This window comes from Alexandromys fortis, unplaced genomic scaffold (genome assembly GCF_014885135.2).
Source record: "Alexandromys fortis isolate MF-2015 unplaced genomic scaffold, M_Fortis_MF-2015_v1.1 scaffold_140, whole genome shotgun sequence".
NCBI classification, from domain to species: Eukaryota; Metazoa; Chordata; class Mammalia; order Rodentia; family Cricetidae; genus Alexandromys; species Alexandromys fortis.
The window spans coordinates 703,897-725,906 of record NW_026068048.1 but is presented as its reverse complement, the minus strand read 5'-3'; the positions used below and the strand labels follow the sequence as shown (position 1 = coordinate 725,906).

The 22,010-nt window shown below is 51.3% G+C and overlaps 1 protein-coding gene across 2 annotated transcripts in view; it reads left to right on the top strand.

Moving 5' to 3' along the window:
- Actn4 (actinin alpha 4) overlaps nt 1-22,010 on the top strand; it is a 65,092-nt gene that overhangs the window by 34,424 nt on the left and 8,658 nt on the right. The window contains exons 2-11 of one of the 2 annotated variants that reach the window (XM_050118939.1): nt 8,294-8,408; nt 8,567-8,686; nt 10,343-10,429; nt 11,225-11,312; nt 12,662-12,740; nt 13,490-13,571; nt 15,882-15,967; nt 18,570-18,662; nt 19,966-20,196; nt 20,804-20,951. In XM_050118939.1, the coding sequence (XP_049974896.1) occupies nt 8,294-8,408; nt 8,567-8,686; nt 10,343-10,429; nt 11,225-11,312; nt 12,662-12,740; nt 13,490-13,571; nt 15,882-15,967; nt 18,570-18,662; nt 19,966-20,196; nt 20,804-20,951 (1,129 nt within the window). Of the gene's footprint in view, nt 1-8,293; nt 8,409-8,566; nt 8,687-10,342; nt 10,430-11,224; nt 11,313-12,661; nt 12,741-13,489; nt 13,572-14,256; nt 14,343-15,881; nt 15,968-18,569; nt 18,663-19,965; nt 20,197-20,803; nt 20,952-22,010 lie in introns of both variants that reach the window. The other variant, XM_050118938.1, reaches the window with a different exon arrangement.

Genomic DNA, 22,010 nt, shown 5'->3' with positions numbered 1-22,010 from the left:
TGGGTGCTAGGAACCAAACTCCCATTTTCTGCAAGAGCAGCACTTCATTTGTTTTTTAGGACAGGGGTTTTTGTTGTTGTTGTTTTTGGGGGGTGGTTTCGAGACAGTTTCTCTGTAGCTTTGGAGCCTGTCCTGGAACTAACTCTTGTAGACCAGGCTGGCTTTGAACTTAGAGATTCTCCTGCCTCTGCCTCCCGAGTGTTGGGATTAATGGTGTGTGCCACCACCGCCTGGCTAAGAGACAGTGTTTCTTTGTGTAACAACAGCTCTATGTGTCCTGAACTCACAGTGTTGACTAGGTTGTCCTCAAACTCACAGATAATTCACCTGCCACTCAAATTCTGGGATTAAAAGCATGCGCCACCAAGTCTGGCTAAGGATAATCTTAAATTATGTGAATTACGTCCACACTGACTCTGCAAACCGTATATTTTAAGAAGACCAGCTCTCTGAGGCCTGTCTCTCAGATCTCCAGAACAAACTCCATGTCAGCCAGATCTGCATAGTGAGGCCCTGTTCAAAAGAAAAATGGGGTAGGAGAGAGAGAAGAGTCCAGGTGTATCTGTAGTCTCCCCACCCTGAGCTGAGGGGAGTGGAAAAGAGCTCGCAGGTGCTTCTCACGTGCAGCAAACTGAAAACTACGGGATTTGAAGGATCTGAATTTCTGAATCTTTTACTCTTGCCCAGAACTTGGATCCTCCTGTATCAGCGTCCCAAGTGCTGGCATTGCAAGCGTGCTCCTCCCTTCTCCCCCAGGGCCTCCTGTGTGCTGGGCTAGCACTCTACTACCAAGCTACAGCCCCAATCCTCAGATATAAGAAGCAGATAATGCTAACTTCTTCTGTCTTTATTATGTTTATTTACTTTTACCTTTGATCATTTTGTCTCTGTCTAAGACTGGCTGTAGGAGCTCATGGGTGACCTTGAGCTCTTGATCCTCTTGCCTCCACCTCTCAAGTGCCACGCCCTTGTGCCAGTTTCCTATATTTGTTTGATGGTACAGCCAGCAACTTAGCAAACTCAAAAAAGCCCTGCTTCACCTGTGGTGCTGGTGCTGAGGCGTGGCATGCTCTGCAGGCTGCTGTTAGAGCAATGAATAGCACCTCTATTGATCTCGGCCAAGAGGTGGAGAGTGTTAGGTTTTGTTGTTCTTTTGAGACAGTCTTACTCTGAGACTCAGGCTGGCCTCTCCCATTGTAGTGACAAACCAGCGTTTTCTTCCCTGACTTGCTTGCAGAGTACATATAGTTCCAAGGTTGTTCTTGTGACTTCCTGTAAAGGAGCAATTTAATCCTCACATAATGAAGACTGTTATCAGTGTAGGATAGGACCAGAAACTGAAGTCCAGTCTGATGGGGCGGTACACTTGGAAGTCTGAGGCAGTAGGCTGCCCAAAACTTCTATCAGACACCCCCCCCCCCAAGAAAAGAAGAAAACCATTAAGTGCTACATTGGCTGAATATGAAAAGCACCAACCCTGAGCATTCTTCCCAGGAAGGCGCCTAGACACAGTCACCAACTCCTTGTCACGTTGGTGTGGGGATTATTAGTGAGCAGATAATGTAATTTCTGATCATAAGTGCTGTGGATAAAGCAGAGTAAAGTGATAACTTGGTGGAGGTTGTCCTCAGAGAAGGCCTCCAGGGGTGGTGACATTTGCAGGGAGTTCTGAGTGATGACACACAGCCAGCCCTGTGACAAGCCAGAAGAGAGCCTTAGGCCAGCATTTCTCATGAGGAAAGACTGTGAGCTCCAAAGTCCAGAGGGGCGTGTATGCTCTCTGACACCCTCGAAAGAGATTGGCCTGGCTGGAACACGGCTGCTGGGGGGGGAGGGGCGCGGGACTGGTTCCAGGGTAGACACGCAGGACCTTTGGAATGCTCACGACTGCAGTTGCAGTATTTATACCTCTCCTCCAAAGGGGAAGTCAGCCTTTTCATGTAGACTGAGAAAATGCCGAATAAGGCAACTTCAGACCAGAACATGTGAAGCATAACATATTTCACCGTAATGCTTTCAAGTTATGTTGTCATGGGGCAGTCAGTCATACCACTGTTCTTTCTGCCCCTGGAGTAGGCTGGGCTCAGTGTCCTGGCTTTGCAGCAGTGGCAGTCCTGGTTCCCTGTGCTGCCAAGCTATCTGTGTTTGATGTTGCCATGTCCTCCCCTGCCATGAGTGACCATGAGCATGCTGTGATCAGTTCACCTGCTCTTTAACTGTGGCCCCTGGGTTCCACCCCCTCTAGGATCTGGTGTGGTAATGGAGCTTCAGAGTATCACTCACAGGTACAAACTTACAACCTGTTCCAGAGGCCTCAGAGACTAGCCAAAGTGATCATCCCTTTGCCTGGGCAACTGGTAACCTAGATTCCAGAAGGCTGAGCCCTGAAAGCGCCTTTATAGTTAGTGGTGAGGCCCAGGGCCCCACGAGCAGTCTCTGCTTTCAGGATCTGAAAGGCTCTCACTGGGTCCAGCCTGGCCTGAGGCCTGGCAGATGGGCGATAAGGTTCTCTACCCTAGAAATAAATACTCTGCCTCTACCATGTCCAAGCCTTGGACATCCCTCCTGAGGACCCATGGAAGTAGGAGCCATGGGCACTGTCAGAGGCCACAGCAGACAAGGTGGGAGTTCAGGAGGTGGGACGGCGCCCTACCCCTCAAAGCAGCTGGTGCCCCAGCGGAGCCGCAGACCCAACACACCCAATACGGTATTTCAGAGATGAGGTTTGAAACTCCAGGACCCTTGGGTGCTACGCCTGGGCCTAGGGAAAATGCAGTCCAGCCTTCTGGGTCAGACAGGAGATGGGGCCTGTTGGGTGGGTGGAAGGAAGGAGTGGATCTTGAGATATTGAACGGTTTTTCCTCAAATCTTGTCAAGTGAGAAGTTGATGGAATCCGCATGTGTAATGTGTTGGGTAGGTAGGTCCAAACCCCTTTGTCCCTTAGAGTCGGAGCCAACATGTGTGCCTCAGCTCTGAGACACAACACAGTCTTTCTAAGTCCAGACAGACATTACAGGGCTTCTTTTCCTGTGCTGAGTGCAAAGAATGAGTTTTGTTGGGAAGTCAGAAAGAAAATGGAAGGGACACATCCAGCCTGGTCCACTGCATTCTGTGTCAAGGACCATCCTTGTATCTGTCATCACAGCCTGCTGTAGCACTTGATTGCCTTTGGAAGTGTTTGCTTCTTGCTCAGTGACAACTCAGAGAGAGTTCACCTCTCTGGGTTGGGGGAGGGTCATCATCAATGAAAGACTCATTAAAGCCCGCTGCTGCCACATTCCTGGCCACTGAAGTCACCTCCCAAACTGTATTCATCATTCATTCACCCAGCCACCTCACATCCTGGTGGTTGGGAGGGTCCCTGTGGTACAGGAAGGACTTTATGACCTGCAGTGCCAAGCCTCCGCCCCCCAACACCCAAGCATGACAAAGCAGAAAGCCCTACTGAGGCAGTACCAGGCACACACTCCTTTTTTCCTCTCCCTGCCTTTTCACTCCTGCCTCCAGCTCCTAAAATTAGAGAAGGTTCCAGCTCACTGCAGGCAGGGCAGGCTCTGAAGGCCATCCTGTGGGTTTCTACCTGCCTTCTCAAAGGCGAGCAGCCCACATCCTTCCTCCCAAGTTAGGTCAGAGGCCAGGAAAGGCTACCTTCGTGGGGTGGTTTCCTCTTTGGGTAGTTCTGACAAACTGAGAGCAGAATGGCCACCCCAAAAGGACCTTACATGCTTCGTCAAGGACGGCACCTTCTTGAAATTTGTTGACTTTCCAGTACCAGCCCAATGCTACAGGACCCATATTGACATTCTGGTTCCTTCCTGATAAGACTGAGATCATAGGTCTGCATTTTTCAGTCAAACCAGGCACCCCTGACATGGTTTCTCCCTCCTCGTGACATGTGGGCCTTTGCTCTTTATTACACTGCAGTAGTCCCTACCATCTTTGAAAGACCCCATGAAGCTGGTCTGCTTGTCAGTCAGGTTCTGCCTTTTCTGCCACAGGGCCTTTGCACAAGTTTGTGTCACTACCTGTCTTATTCTTTGTGACTCCCTCACGCTACTACTTGTTCAGCCTCACACGTGTGCACACACACCTGCTAAATTCTCTGCAGTTGTGGTATTTAAAGGAGCCTCTGAAGCCTCAGTGCCTGCTGCAGTTCAGGTTGGTGGGTATGACTGGTGTGGGCAGCGCTTCAACTTGAGGCTCTCCATTTCCTCTCCTGTCAGACAACAGCACAGAGATGCTAGTATGCGACCAGGCCTGTGGGGTGGTGCTGACGGTGACTGCTGTGACTCATATGCTGTGGTTTATGGTCTCCTCTCTAAGGTGTGTTTGATGTGGAATGTGGATTGGTCGTTGTTGGCTCTGCTTGGGGTTGGGGTATGTCAGCTCAGCTTCTATCGGGCATTGTTGGGTTTTTGGTTTGTTGTTTTTGTTTTTTATTTGGTTGGGTTTTAAGACAGGGTCTCTCTACATAGCTCTAACTGTCTTGGAACTCTGTGTAGACCAGGCTGGCCTTAGACCCCCAGAGATCCACTTGAGCCTTGTGATTAAAGCCTCCATGTCCATCTTTTCTGTCAGGGTTTTGTTCCTGCTAGGCACTCCACGGGCCTGGCCTGGAGACACTTAGCAGATGGAAGACTCCAGACACCTGGATTGTTGCAAGCAGGCCTTGGAATCGTGCATAGTAGAAGAAGCTGGGGCGGGCATGAATTGGGGCCTCCAGCTATAGAAACCGCCCTCTGTGTCACCCACAAAACAGTGCTGGTCTGTACTGTGGGAGAGAGGGAATCTGAGCAGAGGGTTATTTTTGTAACCAAGAATAAAAAGCTATGAATTTTTAATGTCCTTTCCAACCCTACCGCCCCCTTGCTAGTCTTATTGCATGGAGCAGTGGTGACTGCAGTCGCTTGTCCCCCATGTGGCTTCCTGAGCGTGCACTGTTCTCGCTTTTAGCTCAGGACAGGAGAGCCACACATCAGCAGAAATCCCTGGAACCTCCCTATCCTCTTGATAAGTGAGTGCCCTCCTGGCACTTGCTCTGTTTTCTGCAGGCAGAAAGACAGATGCCCGTGGCACAGCCACCACTCATCAGAATAGGCCTTTGGCATGCGTACGACATTGAGAATCTCATGTGCCAGGCCCAGGGCTAAATGGCTGGTTCGCATCACTCTTTTTAATCCTCATCTTAGCAGAGATTAAGGTCTCCATTCAGCTTTCTCATCCACCCAAGGTTACTGCCCAGAGCAGGCGGAAGGTGTGTTTCAAGGGCAAGTGGCAGCCCCTGTGAGCACAGGTGGCCTACACCTGGCTAGTAGGATTTATCATAGTCTCCTGCAATCTCATTTCTCCTCTAAAACTGCAGGAGTGGGCTGCGGACCTGCACAGAGGGAGGGCATCCTACACTTCCTGGGGATTGGTTAGGAGTGAACGAACCATCAGAGTGCATGATTCATCTGGCACTGAATATCTGCCAGGGCCCGCGACAGATGCTCAGTGTGCCTTTCCCCACAGTTAATCCTTAGAGCCACTTCAGGAGGTGGGTTCTGATCAATCTGTCTTACAGGACAGGAGACAAGCTGCACTGGGGAAGTCAGTTGCACAGAACACCCAAGAAGCTGGCATTGAGATTCTCATCTATGCTCCTCCCACAGCATGCTGAAGGAACCCATGTAGACCTGGGCAGCAGGCTCGTGCTCTGGGCTCAGAGCAGTATCTGAGTACCGGGGAGCTGCTCTATATGCTCAGTCCTTCAGATGTGACTTGGTCACTTTGTGGTCTGTCCTATCTTTCACACACATCAAGTGCGGAGACCCAGCATGCTCAGCCCCGCCTGCTACTGTACTCTGGACCACGTTCCCTTAAGCTCTATCCCCCCCAGCTCATCCTCTGACTGCCGTACTTACCCACACTGTTTCAGACAAGAAGGCTGAGTGCCTGCTAGAGCCCAGTAAGATAAACAAAAAGGCCATGATAGTTTACACCTGTCGTCCTAGTACTTGGGAGGTAGAGGCAGGAGGATCAGGAGTTGAGAGCTTAGGTGGGAGGGATGGCTGAGAACTGACTGTTCTCTTGGGGCCTGCGTTCAGTCTCCAGCTCTCATGTGGAGCTCACAACTGCGTGTGATTCTAGTCCCTGGAATTCAGTGCCCTCTTTCGACCTTCAAAATTAAAAGAATTCAAGGCTGACCTCAGCTACATAGTGAAAGAAAGGCTAGTTCCCCCCCCACACACACACACACCAAAAAAAAAAAAAAAGGAAAAAATAAAGATAGGGAAGTGGGTAGAAAATGCTGCTTGAGGAGCACCATGGTCTTTGCCTGCAGTCCTGGGGGAGCAGAACACAGAACAAGCATTTGGGGGAGATGTTGACATTGCCGTGCCCTTAGTGCATGATGACAGCCCCAGTGGTGTCTTCATTGCCACCTTACAGAAAAGGAAATGGATGTTAGGAAAGGTTGGGAAACTTGGCTCAGAGAATTATAGCCAGGTCTAGACCTGGTTTGTCTGTATTCAGAGCTACCAAGAGAAAGTAAGGGAAATGGGGCTGTACGGGGAGGGTGTCCACAAACAGCTAGGTGAGAACCTGCACTGGGGTCCCTCGCCTGGAGAAGCATGCCACTGGGGATGGAGACCAAGAGAGGTGTTCTGATGCTCACTGCACAGAGTGCTTGTCTGAGTACCTCAGTTTGTCCTCAAACTATGATCTTCCTGCCTCAGCCTCCTGATTGCTGGAATTATAAGCATGTATTAACTAACACACCCACATGGGTTGCATTTTGAGTGATGGGTAAGTGGTGGTTCTATTGCCAGGCCACAAAGTAGGCAGAGGCATGGTTAGTTGAGAAATAGCAGTGTGCAACCAGGAGGGGTCTCTCTGTCTCCCAGTCAAGGAACCCTGCATGGCAGTGGAGGTCGGTTGTTGAGTCCTCATTGTAGGTTGTCTATTAATTAGACAGCATCTTTGTTTGGGAGGTGTTTTGTGTGGAGTCTCTGAATGAGCAGGCCTGACAGCAGTTGTCAAAACACATGATACTTGGCCAGAGGCTCCATGGAAGCCCTTGGCACCCCGTGTGGCCTTTGCTTACACCCCAGGCATGGAATGTGCTCTTGCATGTTCCTGGCGGGTTGCCTGTTTCTGTTCTGGGGGCTCCTAGGAGAAGCAGAGGCTTGGGTTTTCCCAGATCGTGCTGTGGGAGGGCGAGGGCCAGTTTCCCCAGAAGACGCCTAGGCTTGTTGGCATTAACTGACGTGAGTCGCTTCTGTGGCAGACAACACGCTCCAGCTTGCAGGTGCTGAGTGGCCCTGCACTTGGGTGTTCTACCACTGCTTGCAGTATTGCAGCTCTCCATCCCAGAACATGTGCTTTCACCTTCTGCCTGTCTTCAGAAACTCCTCAGATGTGGCTGCCTTCCATTTACCTTATCACCCGAAAGGCACATCTAGTTTCCAAGATTTGTAAGAGTGGGCCATATAGAGAAGCCAGGTATTTGACCTGCAAGACAGCAAACTGTGGGACAAAATTGGACCTTAACTGGGAGGGCTTGGCTGCCAGGCTACCTTATGTCAGCTCTGAGAAAGGCCAGTGTGTCTTGATTTGTGGATTGCTTTGTTCACCCTCGTATCTGACAGCAATAGGAAGGTCATGGCCTAGGTTCTCCTTCAGCGGGCTGCCAGGTAAAGAAAGCCCCCCTGAACCAGTGTCTGCCTGGAGTAAGGTCCTATGCTCCTAGGCCTGTTTGTAGCATCCAGAGCCTACCAGTGAGGCACACTAGCAGTGACACTTTCTGTAGTCTTGGCATTGAGGTCCACATTTAAGTTATTCCTCACGTGGTTTTGTGGCTGGCATGTTTACCATAGGCTTCAGTGCCCTCTTTTTTTGGGGGGGTGGGGTTCAAGACAAGGTTTCTCAGTAGCTTTGGATCCTGTTGTGGAACTCAATCTGTAGACCAGACTAACCTTGAACTCACAAAGATCCACCTGTCTGCCTCTAGAATGCTGGGATTAAAGGTGTATGCCATCACTGCCCAGCTGTCAGTGCCCTCTTTAACTGCCTGCCTGGATCACTTTTAAGACCAGGAAGAAAATTTATGTAGCTGGATGTGGTGCCAAACTTTTATCATCTGAGTATTTGGGAGTTGGAGGCAGAAGGGCTATGAGTTTGAGTCCAGCCTGAGCTACATGAGACCCTGTCTTAAGTCCTGGTGTGTGTAGAAGGTGGCTTCAGGGTCAGTACTGCTGGTGGAAACCCTGACGGCTTGTTCACCTTTCATCCCCTCTCTGTTCTCTTCCCTAGACCTTCACAGCCTGGTGCAACTCCCACCTGCGGAAGGCTGGCACTCAGATTGAGAACATTGATGAGGACTTCCGGGACGGGCTCAAACTCATGCTTCTCCTGGAGGTCATTTCAGGTGAGGCTCAGGGAGCACTGGGCAGCCCACATTGTACCCTTTCCTGGCAGGTACTGCCACTATCCTCTTGCCACCGGGAGGAGCTTCAGCCTGTGTGGAAGGCTGGAGTGTCTTGGGCAGCTATAAAGACCCTCATCACCTGTCTTCCGTCTTCCCAGGGGAGCGATTGCCTAAGCCAGAGCGGGGGAAGATGCGGGTGCACAAGATCAACAATGTGAACAAAGCCCTGGACTTCATCGCCAGCAAGGGAGTCAAGCTAGTGTCCATTGGGGCAGAAGGTGAGCAGGGATGGGTGCCCAGGCAGCTGTACTCCCAGGCAGAATTTCTTTGTGCCAAGTGCAGAAAGCTTCGCACTTCCAACCCCAGTGCCTTCTCAGCAGTGAGCAGCAGTGAGCTACTGCCTTTGATAGCATGAAGGATCCTCAGTCTCTGCATCCGTAAGGAAAAGCAAGTATGCATTAGGGGTGAGGAAGAGTCCTTGTGAACTAGACCCTTTGTACATGACCTGGTTTCTGTTTGCCAAGAGCATCTGCCTAGTCCATATGGGTAGAAGGAAATACAAGGAGAGAAGGGAGCAAACAGCCTGAGCAGGGTGTTGGTACAGGATGTCCGAGGTCAAAACTCAGCCCCTAGGCTTTGATCCAGCTTCATAGACTTGAGTACACGACCTAGATACCCCCTCCTGAATGGACTCCCAAGTCTGTGCCACCAGCTGCAGGCCAGCCCACTCTAGAACAGCAGCTCCTTAGGGCCCAGGCACCTTTAGATGGAGCCCAGAGGCTGCCAGCAGCCGGGCCCAGCTCTGCTCATTAGTCAGAGCAGAGTTTCTTTCCCTGACATCCGTGCCGTTCTAGCTTTGAGAAAAACAAAGAAAACTAATTGCCGTTAATGATAGGACTGAGAATTTGGCCAGGACTTTAGGCCAGAATGTGCACCTCTGAGTTCCAATGCCCTGCGCCAGCCTGGGACCTCTGGAGAGGAGTGCCAAACCTTGCATGGCACTGTAGAGGTGGTTGGTGTTTGTTTAAAAAGCCCAAACCCCGACATTCAGTAAGGCCCAGAGATTTTCTGTCCTCTCATGGGTCTTTGCTCCGGGCTCCGCTCCAGCCCGCGCTCTCACAGCTGCGTTTGTTTTGCTCAGAGGCTTGTCTGTAAACACAGAGGGGTGAACGGAGGGACCCACTTGCCTTCCAGGCCCCACTTCATTTGGGGAAAAGCTCTGTCTGCAAATGTTCCCGTCCTCTTGAAGCCCTTAGTGATTCTGTCCCAATCCCTATGACTGTCACATGCCTAGACAAGGGTACAGGGCAGCTTCATGGGAAATGCTTAAGAACACTGGCCCTGGCCCCTTAAATGGTCTGACAATCGAAGAACATGACTTCTTCCTCAGGATTATGAGGACCAGTTTGAAGCACAGCTGTAGGTCACAAAAGCACCTGGTGGATGTATCATGCCTCTTCTTCCCAGAACTCTGCCCAACCTATACCTGTGTCGGCTGTGGGGTAGGGCATGTCCCTTGACTGAAGGGACCCAGCCCTCTTAAAGCTTAGCTTTCCTGATAGGAGAGCTTTTTGGTCCCATGCAGTAATGGGGCAAGTAGCCCTGCTCGGTGTCTTGATCTCCAACTGGGAAGACAGGACAGACATTGCATTCTCCTCTCTTCCCTAGAGCTCAAGTGGTAGAATGCTTTCCTAATACTGCCTGCTGTGTACAAGTGCGTTGATGCAGGCTGCAGACCCACTAGAAGACAGCACTGTCTAGTTGTGCAGGAGAGCACGTGCATGGTGGCAAGGGGATTAGAAAGGAAGTGGCTGGTCCTTGGGTGACAGTAAAGCCAGTGGAGTGAGTAAAGACCTACTTAGTCCTGGGGTGAGGTAAGGAGCCTGATGCTCATCAGCAGCCTTCTCTGCCCCTGCCTTCTGTCCCATGTGCAGAGATTGTGGATGGCAATGCAAAGATGACCTTGGGAATGATCTGGACCATCATCCTCCGCTTCGCCATCCAAGACATCTCGGTGGAAGGTAAACGTGGCAGAGAGCTGCCTCTTCACTCTCTAGGATGGGTGTGTTAAGAAAGAACCCCCAGTTTTCTCTCCATGCTTCCATGCTTGCTTGGGGCCCAGCCCTTCTTGGTCCCACTCGTGCTCTGTGACCTCCAGTTCTTGAACCAACCCCCTGTTCTCCTCATGAAGTAGACCAGAATGACTGGCACTGTTGTACACAGAACAAACGCAGTTGGAGTTGGGCTTGGCTTCTTCTCTTTCTGCTCAACATACCCATTGAGGGTGTGCGTCTTGGCCTGCTTAGGCCATCCAGGAATGTTGCCACTTCCACCTAGCCTTCATGTGCACCACAGAATGAGAAAAACCATGAGGCCAGTGAATTGTGGGACTCCTGGGTGCTGGGTCAGTATGGTGACCCCATAAATGTGTTCCTGTTTTCATAGGACTCCCTCTAGGAAAAGATGGCTTCCAGGGTCTTATTTTCCTTATAGTCCTGAGGCCAGTCTCCAGGACTCACACACCATGTGTCCTAGTGACTGATCATAGCCTAGTCAGGGACAGGGAGCAGGTTCAGATCCTGTCCTTGCCACTCTCTAGGGTAGCCCCAGTGTGACAAGGCTTCTTGGATCTGGGCTCTGTGTACTGGCAGCTGGGTGGGCAGAACTCTATTCACATCCAGAATGGGAGCGGCTGCCTTTGCTGCTGTTGTTATGACGCCTGCTGTCCCAGACCTGAGGCTAAAGGCCTGTTCAGCTTGAGCCCAATTCTGTGCTTTAATTGTGATCTTATCTTTCTGTCATTGTCTGCTTTGCAGAGACCTCTGCCAAAGAAGGGCTCCTCCTCTGGTGCCAGAGAAAAACAGCGCCATATAAAAACGTCAACGTCCAGAACTTCCATATCAGGTAGGCGCTTCCTTATGTTTCCGTCCTGGTCTGGGATATAGCAGTCCTCAGTAAGTCCCTGATGGGCCCCTGCATGCTTACTGGAAAGTCTGTTCAGACAGGAGTTTTTAAAAGAGCCGCAGGATCTCCTGCACTTCTTCCTCAAGCAAGGTGGCTCTCAGAGGCCACAGGCTTTTTGGACTTCGCAAGAGGGACCAGTGCGTAGATTGCTATTGTGTTTAGCTTAAGAGGTGTCCTCCATCTGCTAAGGTGAGCAAAACTCAGCCTGCCAAGGGATCTGCTGTTCCTGGGGTGAGGGAGTCAGGATAGGTGCAATTACTATAGACAGAGTAGACTGAGTTTGTGCCACGTGAAACCAGAGCAGCAGGAGGCAGTTGTCTGCTTGGGGTTCTCCTGAACTTAGACTCATTCAGTGCACGACTTTACCTAAGCCTCTGGGACAGGAGCCACAGGACCCCCGCTGTGTTCTTGGCCTCTCTTGGGGGGGGGGCATGCTGATATCAGGACCTTGCTTGTTGTGCTTTGTCCTTCAAAGCACTTGGTTTCTCTTGGTGGCTCTGCTGCCTGCAGTTGACCTCACTGTTTGGCTCGCTACAGGGTTCACCTGCCTTCCAACAGAGGACCAGTAGGCAACCCAGATACAAATGGCTGGGCTGCTCGTTTCATTTCAAACAGTGAGGCAATGGGAAGTAGGGAGGAGAGCCATTCTGAGCAGGTGATAGAGAAATCCATCCTGGAAGGAACCAATCCTAACAGGATCTTGGGGAAGGCAATGTACCTAATCTAGCCTGTGACTTTGTAGGGATCATTTTGCTCTAGAGAACTTCAGGCCACCCAACTCCCAGGCACTTTGCCCACCCCTGGCCTGTGCCTCCATGATTGGGTCAGCCAGGGTTCAGGATCCCACCCACCTTCCATAGTGAGCTGTCCCTTGGTGCTGGCCTATCCTGTTTGATGAGCCCTTGTATGCAGTGCTCGGCTCACCGATGAGCAAACGGCCTAGTACATGTCCCTTGTAAGGTTCTGTGAAAGCATTAATCTAATCTTCGTAGCAGCTCTGAGATAGCTGCTGCCACTATCCCTACTTTACAGGCTTGAAAACTGAGGAAGCAGTTCTGTGATTTGTTCAGAATCACATTGTCGGTGCCAAATCACTACCTTACCATACCTTACCCCGACTGTCTGGCTTCTGAGGTTGTGCTCAGTCCTGGCATACTGTGTCGCTGCAGTGCCTGCTGCACACTGAGCCTTCTGTTTTTGGGAATTAGTCATTGCTGTAGGCTCACAGGGGTGAGCAGGACTCCCAGGGTAGCAAGGACCCAGCTCATAACCTTTGCCTTCTCTTATAGCTGGAAGGATGGTCTGGCCTTCAATGCCCTCATCCACCGGCACAGACCTGAGCTGATTGAGTATGACAAACTGAGGAAGGTAAGTGTCTCTGGTTCCTATCCCCAGGGGCTGCCGATTGCTGACACTCCCCTCCTAGACACCCTGGATGGGCACTGTCTATCTCCCTTCATTAGCATTACAACTGGCTGGACTGATTTATGTCCTGTCTTGCTTGACCTTTGACCCCCTTTCTTGACCTTTTGGATTCTAGAAACATTCTTCCCTCTGGGGGAGGAAAGGAGCTTCAAATCTTCCAGGTGGCCACCATTTCCAGTGCAATCTTGCTCTTATTTTCTTACACAAAGCTGAAAGCCTAATCTCCTGGAAAAGGCAGGGAACCATGTCCAAAGCAGCCAGCCAGCTGCTGCATCATGTTGGTACCCTGAGCTGCTCTTGTTGGAGAAGGGCCCTGGAGACTGAGAACGCAGTCAGGAACATTGCGGAGTACTGTACCCAGCCTGCTTGGGTGTGGCAGGAGCAGGGGTTCTGCTGAGATTGAGAAGTGGTGAGGGGAGTGAAGCAGATCAGGCTTGTTGAGCAGCCCTAGCTGTTCCTGCAGCAGTGGGGTCCTGCATAGGCACTGGGGTGTTCTACTCCCAAGCCTGGACTTCACCTGCAGAGCTTAGAACACAGGGATTGACTGCGGAAGCCTTTCTCCCTGGATAGCACACAGGGATGAAAAGTCCTAAGGCACTTCCCAACCCTGCTCCTGTCTCAGGCCAGCCCCTTGCCTTTTACATTTATCTGGGTTCTGCTCCTGATGGAATTCTCCATCCTTGCTCCCCCAGGATGATCCAGTCACCAACCTGAACAACGCTTTTGAAGTGGCTGAAAAATACCTTGATATCCCCAAGATGCTGGATGCTGAGGGTGAGCACCTCCCTATGTTCCTGGGACCTCATCTGTCTGGGCCTAGCTTTGGCTGGGCTCTGCAACTCACCAAGCCTAGGGAAACCTCGGGGATCTCACTGAGCCAGAGAGAAAGGTCGTGTGAGCCCGAAGTGGTAACATGAGCCAGAGTTGGCCTGCTGCATCCAGAATGGCAGAAAAGGGGAAAGGACAGTGATTAAATAGTCAGTTTTCTGGGATCACGGACTGTCTAGACTCGCAGAGGGGCAAGGTGGCTGAAGAGGCTGACCCCTGGCTTCCTACTAATGACCCGGGCCTCTCCTGACCAACTGAAGACCTGGGGTCTGGAGCCTGCCAAAGTGGAATGTTGTTTTTTCCTTTTCCGGCTCTTTGCTCCATTTCCCAGCCAACACTATCCCCAGCCAAGACCCATGCCTCCGGCCTCTGGTGGCCCTTGGAGTTCACTGTCTTGTTGCCCCTTGAGGCCATTCTCAGAGAAAGGAAGTGGCTTCATTCCAGTTCAGTTCCCACAGCTTTGGCCTTTTCTGAGACCATGGGGGAGGTTAGGGTATAGCTCAGCCTAACTGGCCTTGAATCAGCTTAGAGGGTCTTTCCCCTGGCTTAGTTGTGACTTTGGGGGCCTGTGGGTCCTAACAAGTGGCCTCACCCATGCTTGGGCCATTTAACCCTTGTTGTTCACTTACAGACATCGTGAACACAGCCCGGCCCGACGAGAAGGCCATAATGACATATGTATCCAGCTTCTACCATGCCTTTTCAGGAGCGCAGAAGGTACCGGGCAGGGCCAGGCAGCCCTCCTCGCCGCCACTGCCCAATGCCGCTGCTGCCTTTCGCCTCCCATGCTCACTTCATTTCTCTTGCAGACAGCAGTGACCTCTCTTGGACTAGAAGCCAGCTCCCTCAGTCCTGGGTGTTGCCGCCTATCTAGTCCTTGCTCAGTCAATTGAGTGCCTACTGTATACTAGGCTCTCTTCAGGCCGTGAGGACACAGGCAGATTCCTGCTTCAGAGAAGCTTACTTCCTAGTAGATGAGGCAGACAGGTCATGTGACGTGATGAGGAGTCAGTGGAGGCCAGGGGACAGGGTGGTTTGTAGAGGCAGCTGGGTCCGCTGGTAGCTGGGACTATCAGCTGGAAAGGGGCTTCACCAGAAGCAGAGACTGCACAGGCAGGATGAGGTGAGTGTGGAGGCGAACCTGGGGAGACTGAGGCAGGCAAAGTGGCAAAAGGCAGCTAGTTGTAGGCAATTGTGCATCACTCTAGTCTAGGGCCTGGGAGACCTTTGCCTAGGGTTCTCTTTTGGGGGAGGGGGGTATTTATTTTCATTTTATGTGTGTGTTTTGCTTGCATCTGTATCTGTGGACCACGTGTACCTGCTGCCAAGGGAGGCCAGGTGTTGGATCCCCTGGAATTAGAGTTACAGATGGTTGTGAGCTGGATGGATGTGGGTGCTGGGAACTGAACAAGTCTTCTGGAAGAGCAGCTAGTTTTTAACTGCTGAGCTATCTCTCCAGTTTTGTTTTTTGTTTGTATTTTGGGTTTTATTATTTTGTTTTGTTTTTGAAACAGGGCCTCACGTAGCTCAGCCAGCTGTAAAAAGTTCTGATACTCTTTTTGTCCACCTCCCAAGTGCTAGCAAGTTCTACCACTTGGGGTTTTGTTGTTGGTTTTTTGTTTGTTTTGTTTTTTATTTTTTGATTGTTTTTCAGTATAGTTTCTCTGTAGCCCTGGCTGTCCTGGAACTAACATTGTAGACCATGCTGCCTTGAACTCACAGAGATCCACCTACCTCTGCCTCCCAAGTGCTGGGATTAAAGGCGTGTGCACCACCATTGCCCGGCCTATTTTCTCCCCCCCCCCCCAGCATCTTTTTGATATAGCCCCTGGTGTCCCGGAATCCTAGGAGGATTTTCTCTGTAGACCAGGCTGACCTTGAACACTCAGTGAACACTCAGGATTGTCAGTGTGTGACACTATGCCTGACTCTTTGAGGCAGAATTTTACTCTGTAGCTTCTGGTTGGCCTCAAACTTTAGCTCTTTCTGCCTCTACCTCCCGGGTGCCCAACATCATTAGGAGTTTATGCAAAAATGGTTGCTAGTTCAGGTGACCCAATTCTTTCTACTCAGGTTTCAAAAAACAGCCCTTCTGCACACATTGGCAGCGCAATATCCCCCAGACCTGAGCTCCACTGGCTTCCAGTCCAGAGCAAGCACTATTCTTCCCGCATGAGCCTTGGGCCGGCTGGCCACCTCCCTCCTGCGTCTTTCACTCTCTCCTGTCTCTCTCTTTCTCTCTCTCTCTCTGCGCAGATATTGTGGGCACTCTGAGGCCAGATGAGAAGGCCATCATGACTTACGTGTCCTGCTTCTACCACGCTTTCTCGGGGGCCCAGAAGGTGAGCCAGGGTGGGAGGACCCTTCTGTCACTCAAGTCAGCAGTGTCGGTCCACAGGTACCTGGGCAGAGGCCTGGCTGACCAGCCTCAGGCTGTGTCCATCCCAAAGCCTCAGTCTCGCATTTGAGCATAGCCACCTTTGGGAGCTGGTGACACAGCTCTAACCACAGACAGGGAAACAGAAGTCCAATATCACTATGGATGATAAAGCTGGGGCATGACCCCTTGCTTGTCGCTGCCTCTACTTCAGGGCTACCTGCCTGGTGAGTCTCCTTTCAGAAAACTTCTGAGAGCAGGCTGGTTCTGGGGCCTGTGAGGGCAGGACGGTCTTCTTGTCTATTCTGCCCTGTGTCTCCCTGAGGTCTGCTGACCTCACACCACCCCTGGCTCCTGTCAGGGACTCAAGTTTCTATGTAGAAGGCCGGGCACTTCTTTGCCCTTTTGATCTAGAAAAATGGCTTGGACAACAGCATCATTTTAGTGGCCCAGGAGCTAAGGAGGGGTGGTTGCTTGTTTGGGGAACATTTGCTTCGCTGGGCCCTCTCCAAGGAAAGGAAACTGAGGCTCAGACACTGTACCTGTTGTCTTCCCTAGACTGCCTTTTTCTTCTTTTTTTTTTTAACATTTTTTAATGATTAATTTTTATTTCATATGCTATGATTTTTTTGCTGCCCACAAGTATGTCTGTATAAGGGTATCAGATCCCTTGGAACTGGAGTTACAGACAGTTGTGAGCTGCCATGTGGGTGCTTGGAATTGAACCCCAGATCTTCTGGAAGAGCAGCTGGTTCTCTTAACCACAGAGCCATCTATCCAGCTCCCTGTAGGTTGCCTTCTTAGACTGTTATACACAGTGAGTGCCTCACTGTGGACAGTCGGGCCTGCCCCTGCTTTGCCACCTCTTGGCACATGGTCTTGCACAGGCTACTTTACCTGTTTCTCATTTATAAGGTGAGAATCCTATCGCCCCTCACAGGATTTTCCTAGGCATCAAACGATGAGCTTCGAGCCTAAACAGCAAGGCTGCCCACTTCTTTCTAGACCCCTCCCCAAATAGCCAGCTTTCAGAGCCCCTTTCCGATCTGCCCAGCATGGGTTAGGTTTTGTATCTGTTTTGCTGGCGGACACGGGGAGGGAGGATGTGCCCCATCTCCCCCGCATGCTGGTAAGGAAGACTGAGTGGGAATAAGTAGTGCAGTTCCAATTAACAGCATGCCCACCGCCTAGCCTCAGGTTGTGATTGCTTTTCCTCCTGTCTGAAATGCCCCCACACTTGGAGCTGACCTTGGGCCTGGTGGAGGGAGTAGTTGGTTAGTTACTGGCAGAGAAGTCCAGGGCAGAGCAGTTGCAAGTTTGGGGACATCTGAGCTCAGAAAGCTGTGTTTGGCATACCCTCTAAGGTAGATGTCAGCCTAGTTATGCAGGGAGGAAAGTGGGGAATTCTGCTAGATTAATTTTCTCATCAAAGAATGTACCCTCAGGACACCTAGCAGTGCCTTTTACTGTTGCTGTCATTTCCCCAGAGGTCAATGCATTCTCCTCAAAAAGTGTTTTATGGGTGAATTTAGGCTTAGCACAAGAGTGCTATCTTCCCTGTGTATGGTCACCAAAGCATTCGTTCTTCCTTTACACACTTATCAGTCCTGAGCACCTACAATGTTCCAAGCCCAGCAATGAAGCAGAACAGTTAGCTGACAGCACCCTAGCAGCAGAAGAGGCTAGAGCTTGGGGTACCAGCAGTAAGTGGTATGCTTGGTTAGGGTCAGAAGAAGCTGACCCCAGCAGCACCTCCAGCATAGGCCCTTGTGAGTCTCACCCCAGAACAAGTCATGGTGTTAGTCCTGGGTGCTTCCTGCAGCATGGCCTGTGGCGTGCGTGTCCACCTAGATTAACACCGCCTGTGACTGCTCTGTCGGCCCTACCTATCCTTGTGCCACGTGTGTATGGGAAAGCGCACTGGGCCTGGAGCTGGCTCCCGAGCCTCTGTTTTCCTCCTCATCACTCTGTAGACCCTCCTCACTATTTCTGTTCCTGTTCTGTTGCCGTTCCAACTCTTCTTGGACCTTTTCTGTGCTGCCTGAAAGGTACCTGTCTCCCTTCTCCTGTGTGGCACTTTCCCCTCACCCAGGTTTCTAGAGTTTGAGACCAGGGGCCAGCTCTGTGTCTCTACCCTCCCTGTGCTTCCTTCTGCCCCTCAAATCATGATGTACTCATATGAGTTTCTTTAGTCAGCTGCACTTGAGTAGGAGCCAGAGGGGTAGAGCATGCACTATCCACAGGGACTCAATGGTACCATCACCCTCACCTCCAGTGATGCTCCCATTCAAGAGGAGACTCTTTCTGGTTCTTAGGTTCAGAACAGCCCTACCCATTCCTGGGCACTAGAGGCTTGGTTCTAAGCAAGGGCTTGCCACCCTTCTGCAACAAGGCCCCCAAGGACATGGCCGCTCAAGGCCATCATCCTACTGGACACGCACTTTTCTCCTTTCCTCCTTTGAGGAGTTCTCTGTGGGTCTTGGACAAGCTGCTTTCAAGGGGCCTGCTTGTTAGGAGGGAGGGTCCACAGCCCCAGGCAGCCCTGACTGTGCGCTTCCCCATCCCAGGCTGAGACTGCTGCCAACCGGATCTGCAAGGTGCTGGCTGTGAACCAAGAGAATGAACACCTGATGGAGGATTACGAGCGTCTGGCCAGTGATGTGAGTGTGCTCCAGGTCCCAGCAGAGTGAATACAGGCAGGGAGGGCTGGGGAGTAACTATTGCTCTTCCAGAGGACTTGAGTTCAGTTCCTGGCCTTGGGGGCCAGTGGCACACAGAGATACATGCAAGCAAAATACCCATACACATCAAATAAAAAAATGAAGGTTTAAAATTTGAGCGGGGGATGGACTGGGGTATACAGGAAGGCTGGAGGAGTAAATGTAGTTTTATGTAGCCCAGTCTGGCCTTGAACTTCTGATCCTCCTGCCCCCAACCTCTCGTACTAGAATAACAAACATTATTTTGCTGTGAAAGCAGATACAGCAGTGAGACCTAGAAAATATGGAGTGCAGGACTTTTGGTTTGGCAGTCACCATGTTTGAGTCCAGAGCTTGGTTCCCATCGAGATGTTCAGTTTCTGTTTCCAAAGAGCATGTCTATTCTTAGAAACATGATTCCTAGACCTGAGTACTTCAGGGATACTGGTTTGAGGTGCCGGGTGTCAAACATGGGTCCTCATGTGTGCTAGGTGAGCACATCCAAGCACATCCTCGTCTCCGGCTTTAAGGTTGCAAGGACTGGGAAAAGGAAAAGAAAAAAAAAAAAACGGGGCCACTGTCATTCCCAAGACAAGATGGAAGTCACGTTCTTGGGTGCCGTTCACCAGCCCAGTGCCTCTGTTCTTGGCTTTGTCTTTGCCACTGAGAAGCCACTCTGCTTATCTGTGCTGGTGATACCTGACTTCTCTGTTCTGGATTATTTTGGATGGCCCAGTCTGTTGGCTTGTTGTATTCCTCCTCACCCTGTCAAAGATCAGAGTGGGTCATAAGAGTATGTTTGGTTTGGGTTTTGTTGGTTTGTTTGTTCTTTCAGTTTTCTGTTTTTCAGTGACAGGCCTTGTGTATGCACTGGCCACCTATCTGAGGCAAACACACTGTAGGCCCTTACTATTGTGTCAGCTACCGTCCCTAAACCCAGGCAGACCAAGAGTCTCTATAGCTGTGGTCAGTGAGGCCAGAAGTCACAAGTCCTATGTCAGTGAATGGAAGGGGGTCTTCTGGGAAGGTACAGTAGATTGGAACTACCCACTTCAGTCTGGGCAAGGAAGACTGGGAGCAGAGGCATGAACAGGAAGTAGGGTCAGCCCAGTGCTCCAGTAGCATCACATTCCCAGAGCTCTGTGCTGAAGGGTCCCAGCAGGAGTAGCAAGTTAGTCCTGAGGACCCTGTAAGCTGAGGGGAGGCCGCATCAGCACTCTGAGCACCTCTGCAATGGCCACCATGTCTTCCTACGGGCCCGCAGCTTCTGGAGTGGATCCGGCGCACCATCCCCTGGCTGGAGGACCGTGTACCTCAGAAGACCATCCAGGAGATGCAGCAGAAGCTGGAGGACTTCCGAGACTATCGGCGTGTTCACAAGCCCCCCAAGGTGCAGGAGAAGTGCCAGCTAGAGATCAACTTCAACACACTGCAGACGAAACTCCGTCTCAGCAACCGGCCCGCCTTCATGCCCTCTGAGGGCAGGATGGTCTCTGTGAGTTACCCCCCCCCCCCAGGGCCCGGGGCATCGCAGTGCTTGGCTGGCATCGTCTTAAATCAGCCTTTAGGCAGGGATGGTGAGGGTGCTTCACGTTTTCCACTGTTTCTCCTTAGTTTTACACACAGAACTCTCTGCACTACTACCCCTAGCCACACCACAGTTTGTGTGGACACCACGGCTAACAAGTGTCTTGAGATCCTTCATAAAAGGAGAGACAGCAAGACACCTTTTGTAGTCTCCTTGGCAGAATCCATCCACTGATTTATGAGCATCATTCAGTTAGACCAGAAGAGTCAATGTTTATGTTTCTAGAGAGATGGTCAGTAGTTAGGATTTGCAGAGTGTTTGAGTTCAGTTCCAACATCCATGAGGCAGCTCACAGCTACCTAATAATTCCTGCCCCTGGAGATTCAAAGCTATCTCCTGGCTTATATGAGTATCTACCCCCCCTCCTCCTCCCTCCCCCCCCCTCACACACACACACACACACACAGAGCATTAGTACATGCTGGCTCATGTAGACAGAACTGAGGGTAAGATTCAGGTAGGCCTCCCCACCAGCACCTTGTGAGAGCCCCGCTCTCCGTCTCCTGCCCCACAGGACATCAATAATGGCTGGCAGCACCTGGAGCAGGCTGAAAAAGGCTATGAAGAATGGCTGCTGAATGAGATCCGCAGGCTGGAGCGACTTGACCACCTGGCAGAGAAGTTCCGGCAAAAGGCCTCCATCCATGAGGCCTGGACTGATGGTACGTGTCCCATGTTCCCTCGCTCTGTTCTCTACTCTCAGGTGTGCATGCACACATAGTCCCTGCCATGTGGGGTCTGCTAAGGTCCTCTCCTGGCTGCAGAAATGCCGCTTTGGGTTTATGGTTAAGCAGGTTTTGGTTATGGTTTTTGTGTTAAGCAGCAAGGCATTCCGTTATGCCTCTTTGCTCTGACCTAAGATGGCTTATAGGTGAGCCCATTCCTGGATTATCCAGAACACAGCCAAGACTCTTCCCTGTGCCTGTGTACTTGTCCTGTCTCTTCCGAGAACAGTTCCCAGCCCACCACCTTGGCCCAAATGCATAAGTCTTATCTCTCCAGCCGCCTTCTGGCTCTACAGGCAGATCTGAAGCTGGCGCTCCCTGACTGTCACCACCCTGTCCCAAAGCCTGCTTCCCAGCAGCCCTGCAGCTGCCTGGCTTCTGGCTCAGGATGTAGAATTCCATCACGTCCTTGGCCTCTGGTCGAGACCCACTCCATCACTGAGATTCCAGATGCCCAGGAGACCTAAAGGCCTCAGAAAATGAATGTTGAGAAGAAAGGGCACACCATGCCACACTCACAGGCAGCTGTTACTCAGTGGTGGCCCTGGGTTCAATCTTGATGCTAAAACACGGAAACCCCTCCAGAGGAAACCTCCCTTTCCCGCCCCACTCCCCACCACTGCTGCTCTTCTGATTGGCCCTTTCTTGGCTGCTCTGTGTGATTTTCCATCTGTCCCACCAAGGCTTCACAGGGAGCCTCCTCACCTGTGCGGGCATATAGCCCACATAAACTGCATTCATCCTGTTCCTGCTCTCGTTACCCAAAGCAGCCCAGCTTTCCTTCTCTGCCAAGGAGAGCGTGTAAGAAACAGAAGACACTGTAAGCTAGGTCAATGCCTCCTGCCTCACATGCGGTGCCCCTTCAAGGAGGTGTGAGAGCACCTTCCTTGGCTCTGTATGATGCCACATTGGAGGCATTGGATGCCTCATTTGGTTAATTTATTCAACTCATTCAACACACATACATGTCCAGCCAGATGTGGCAATTCATGCTTG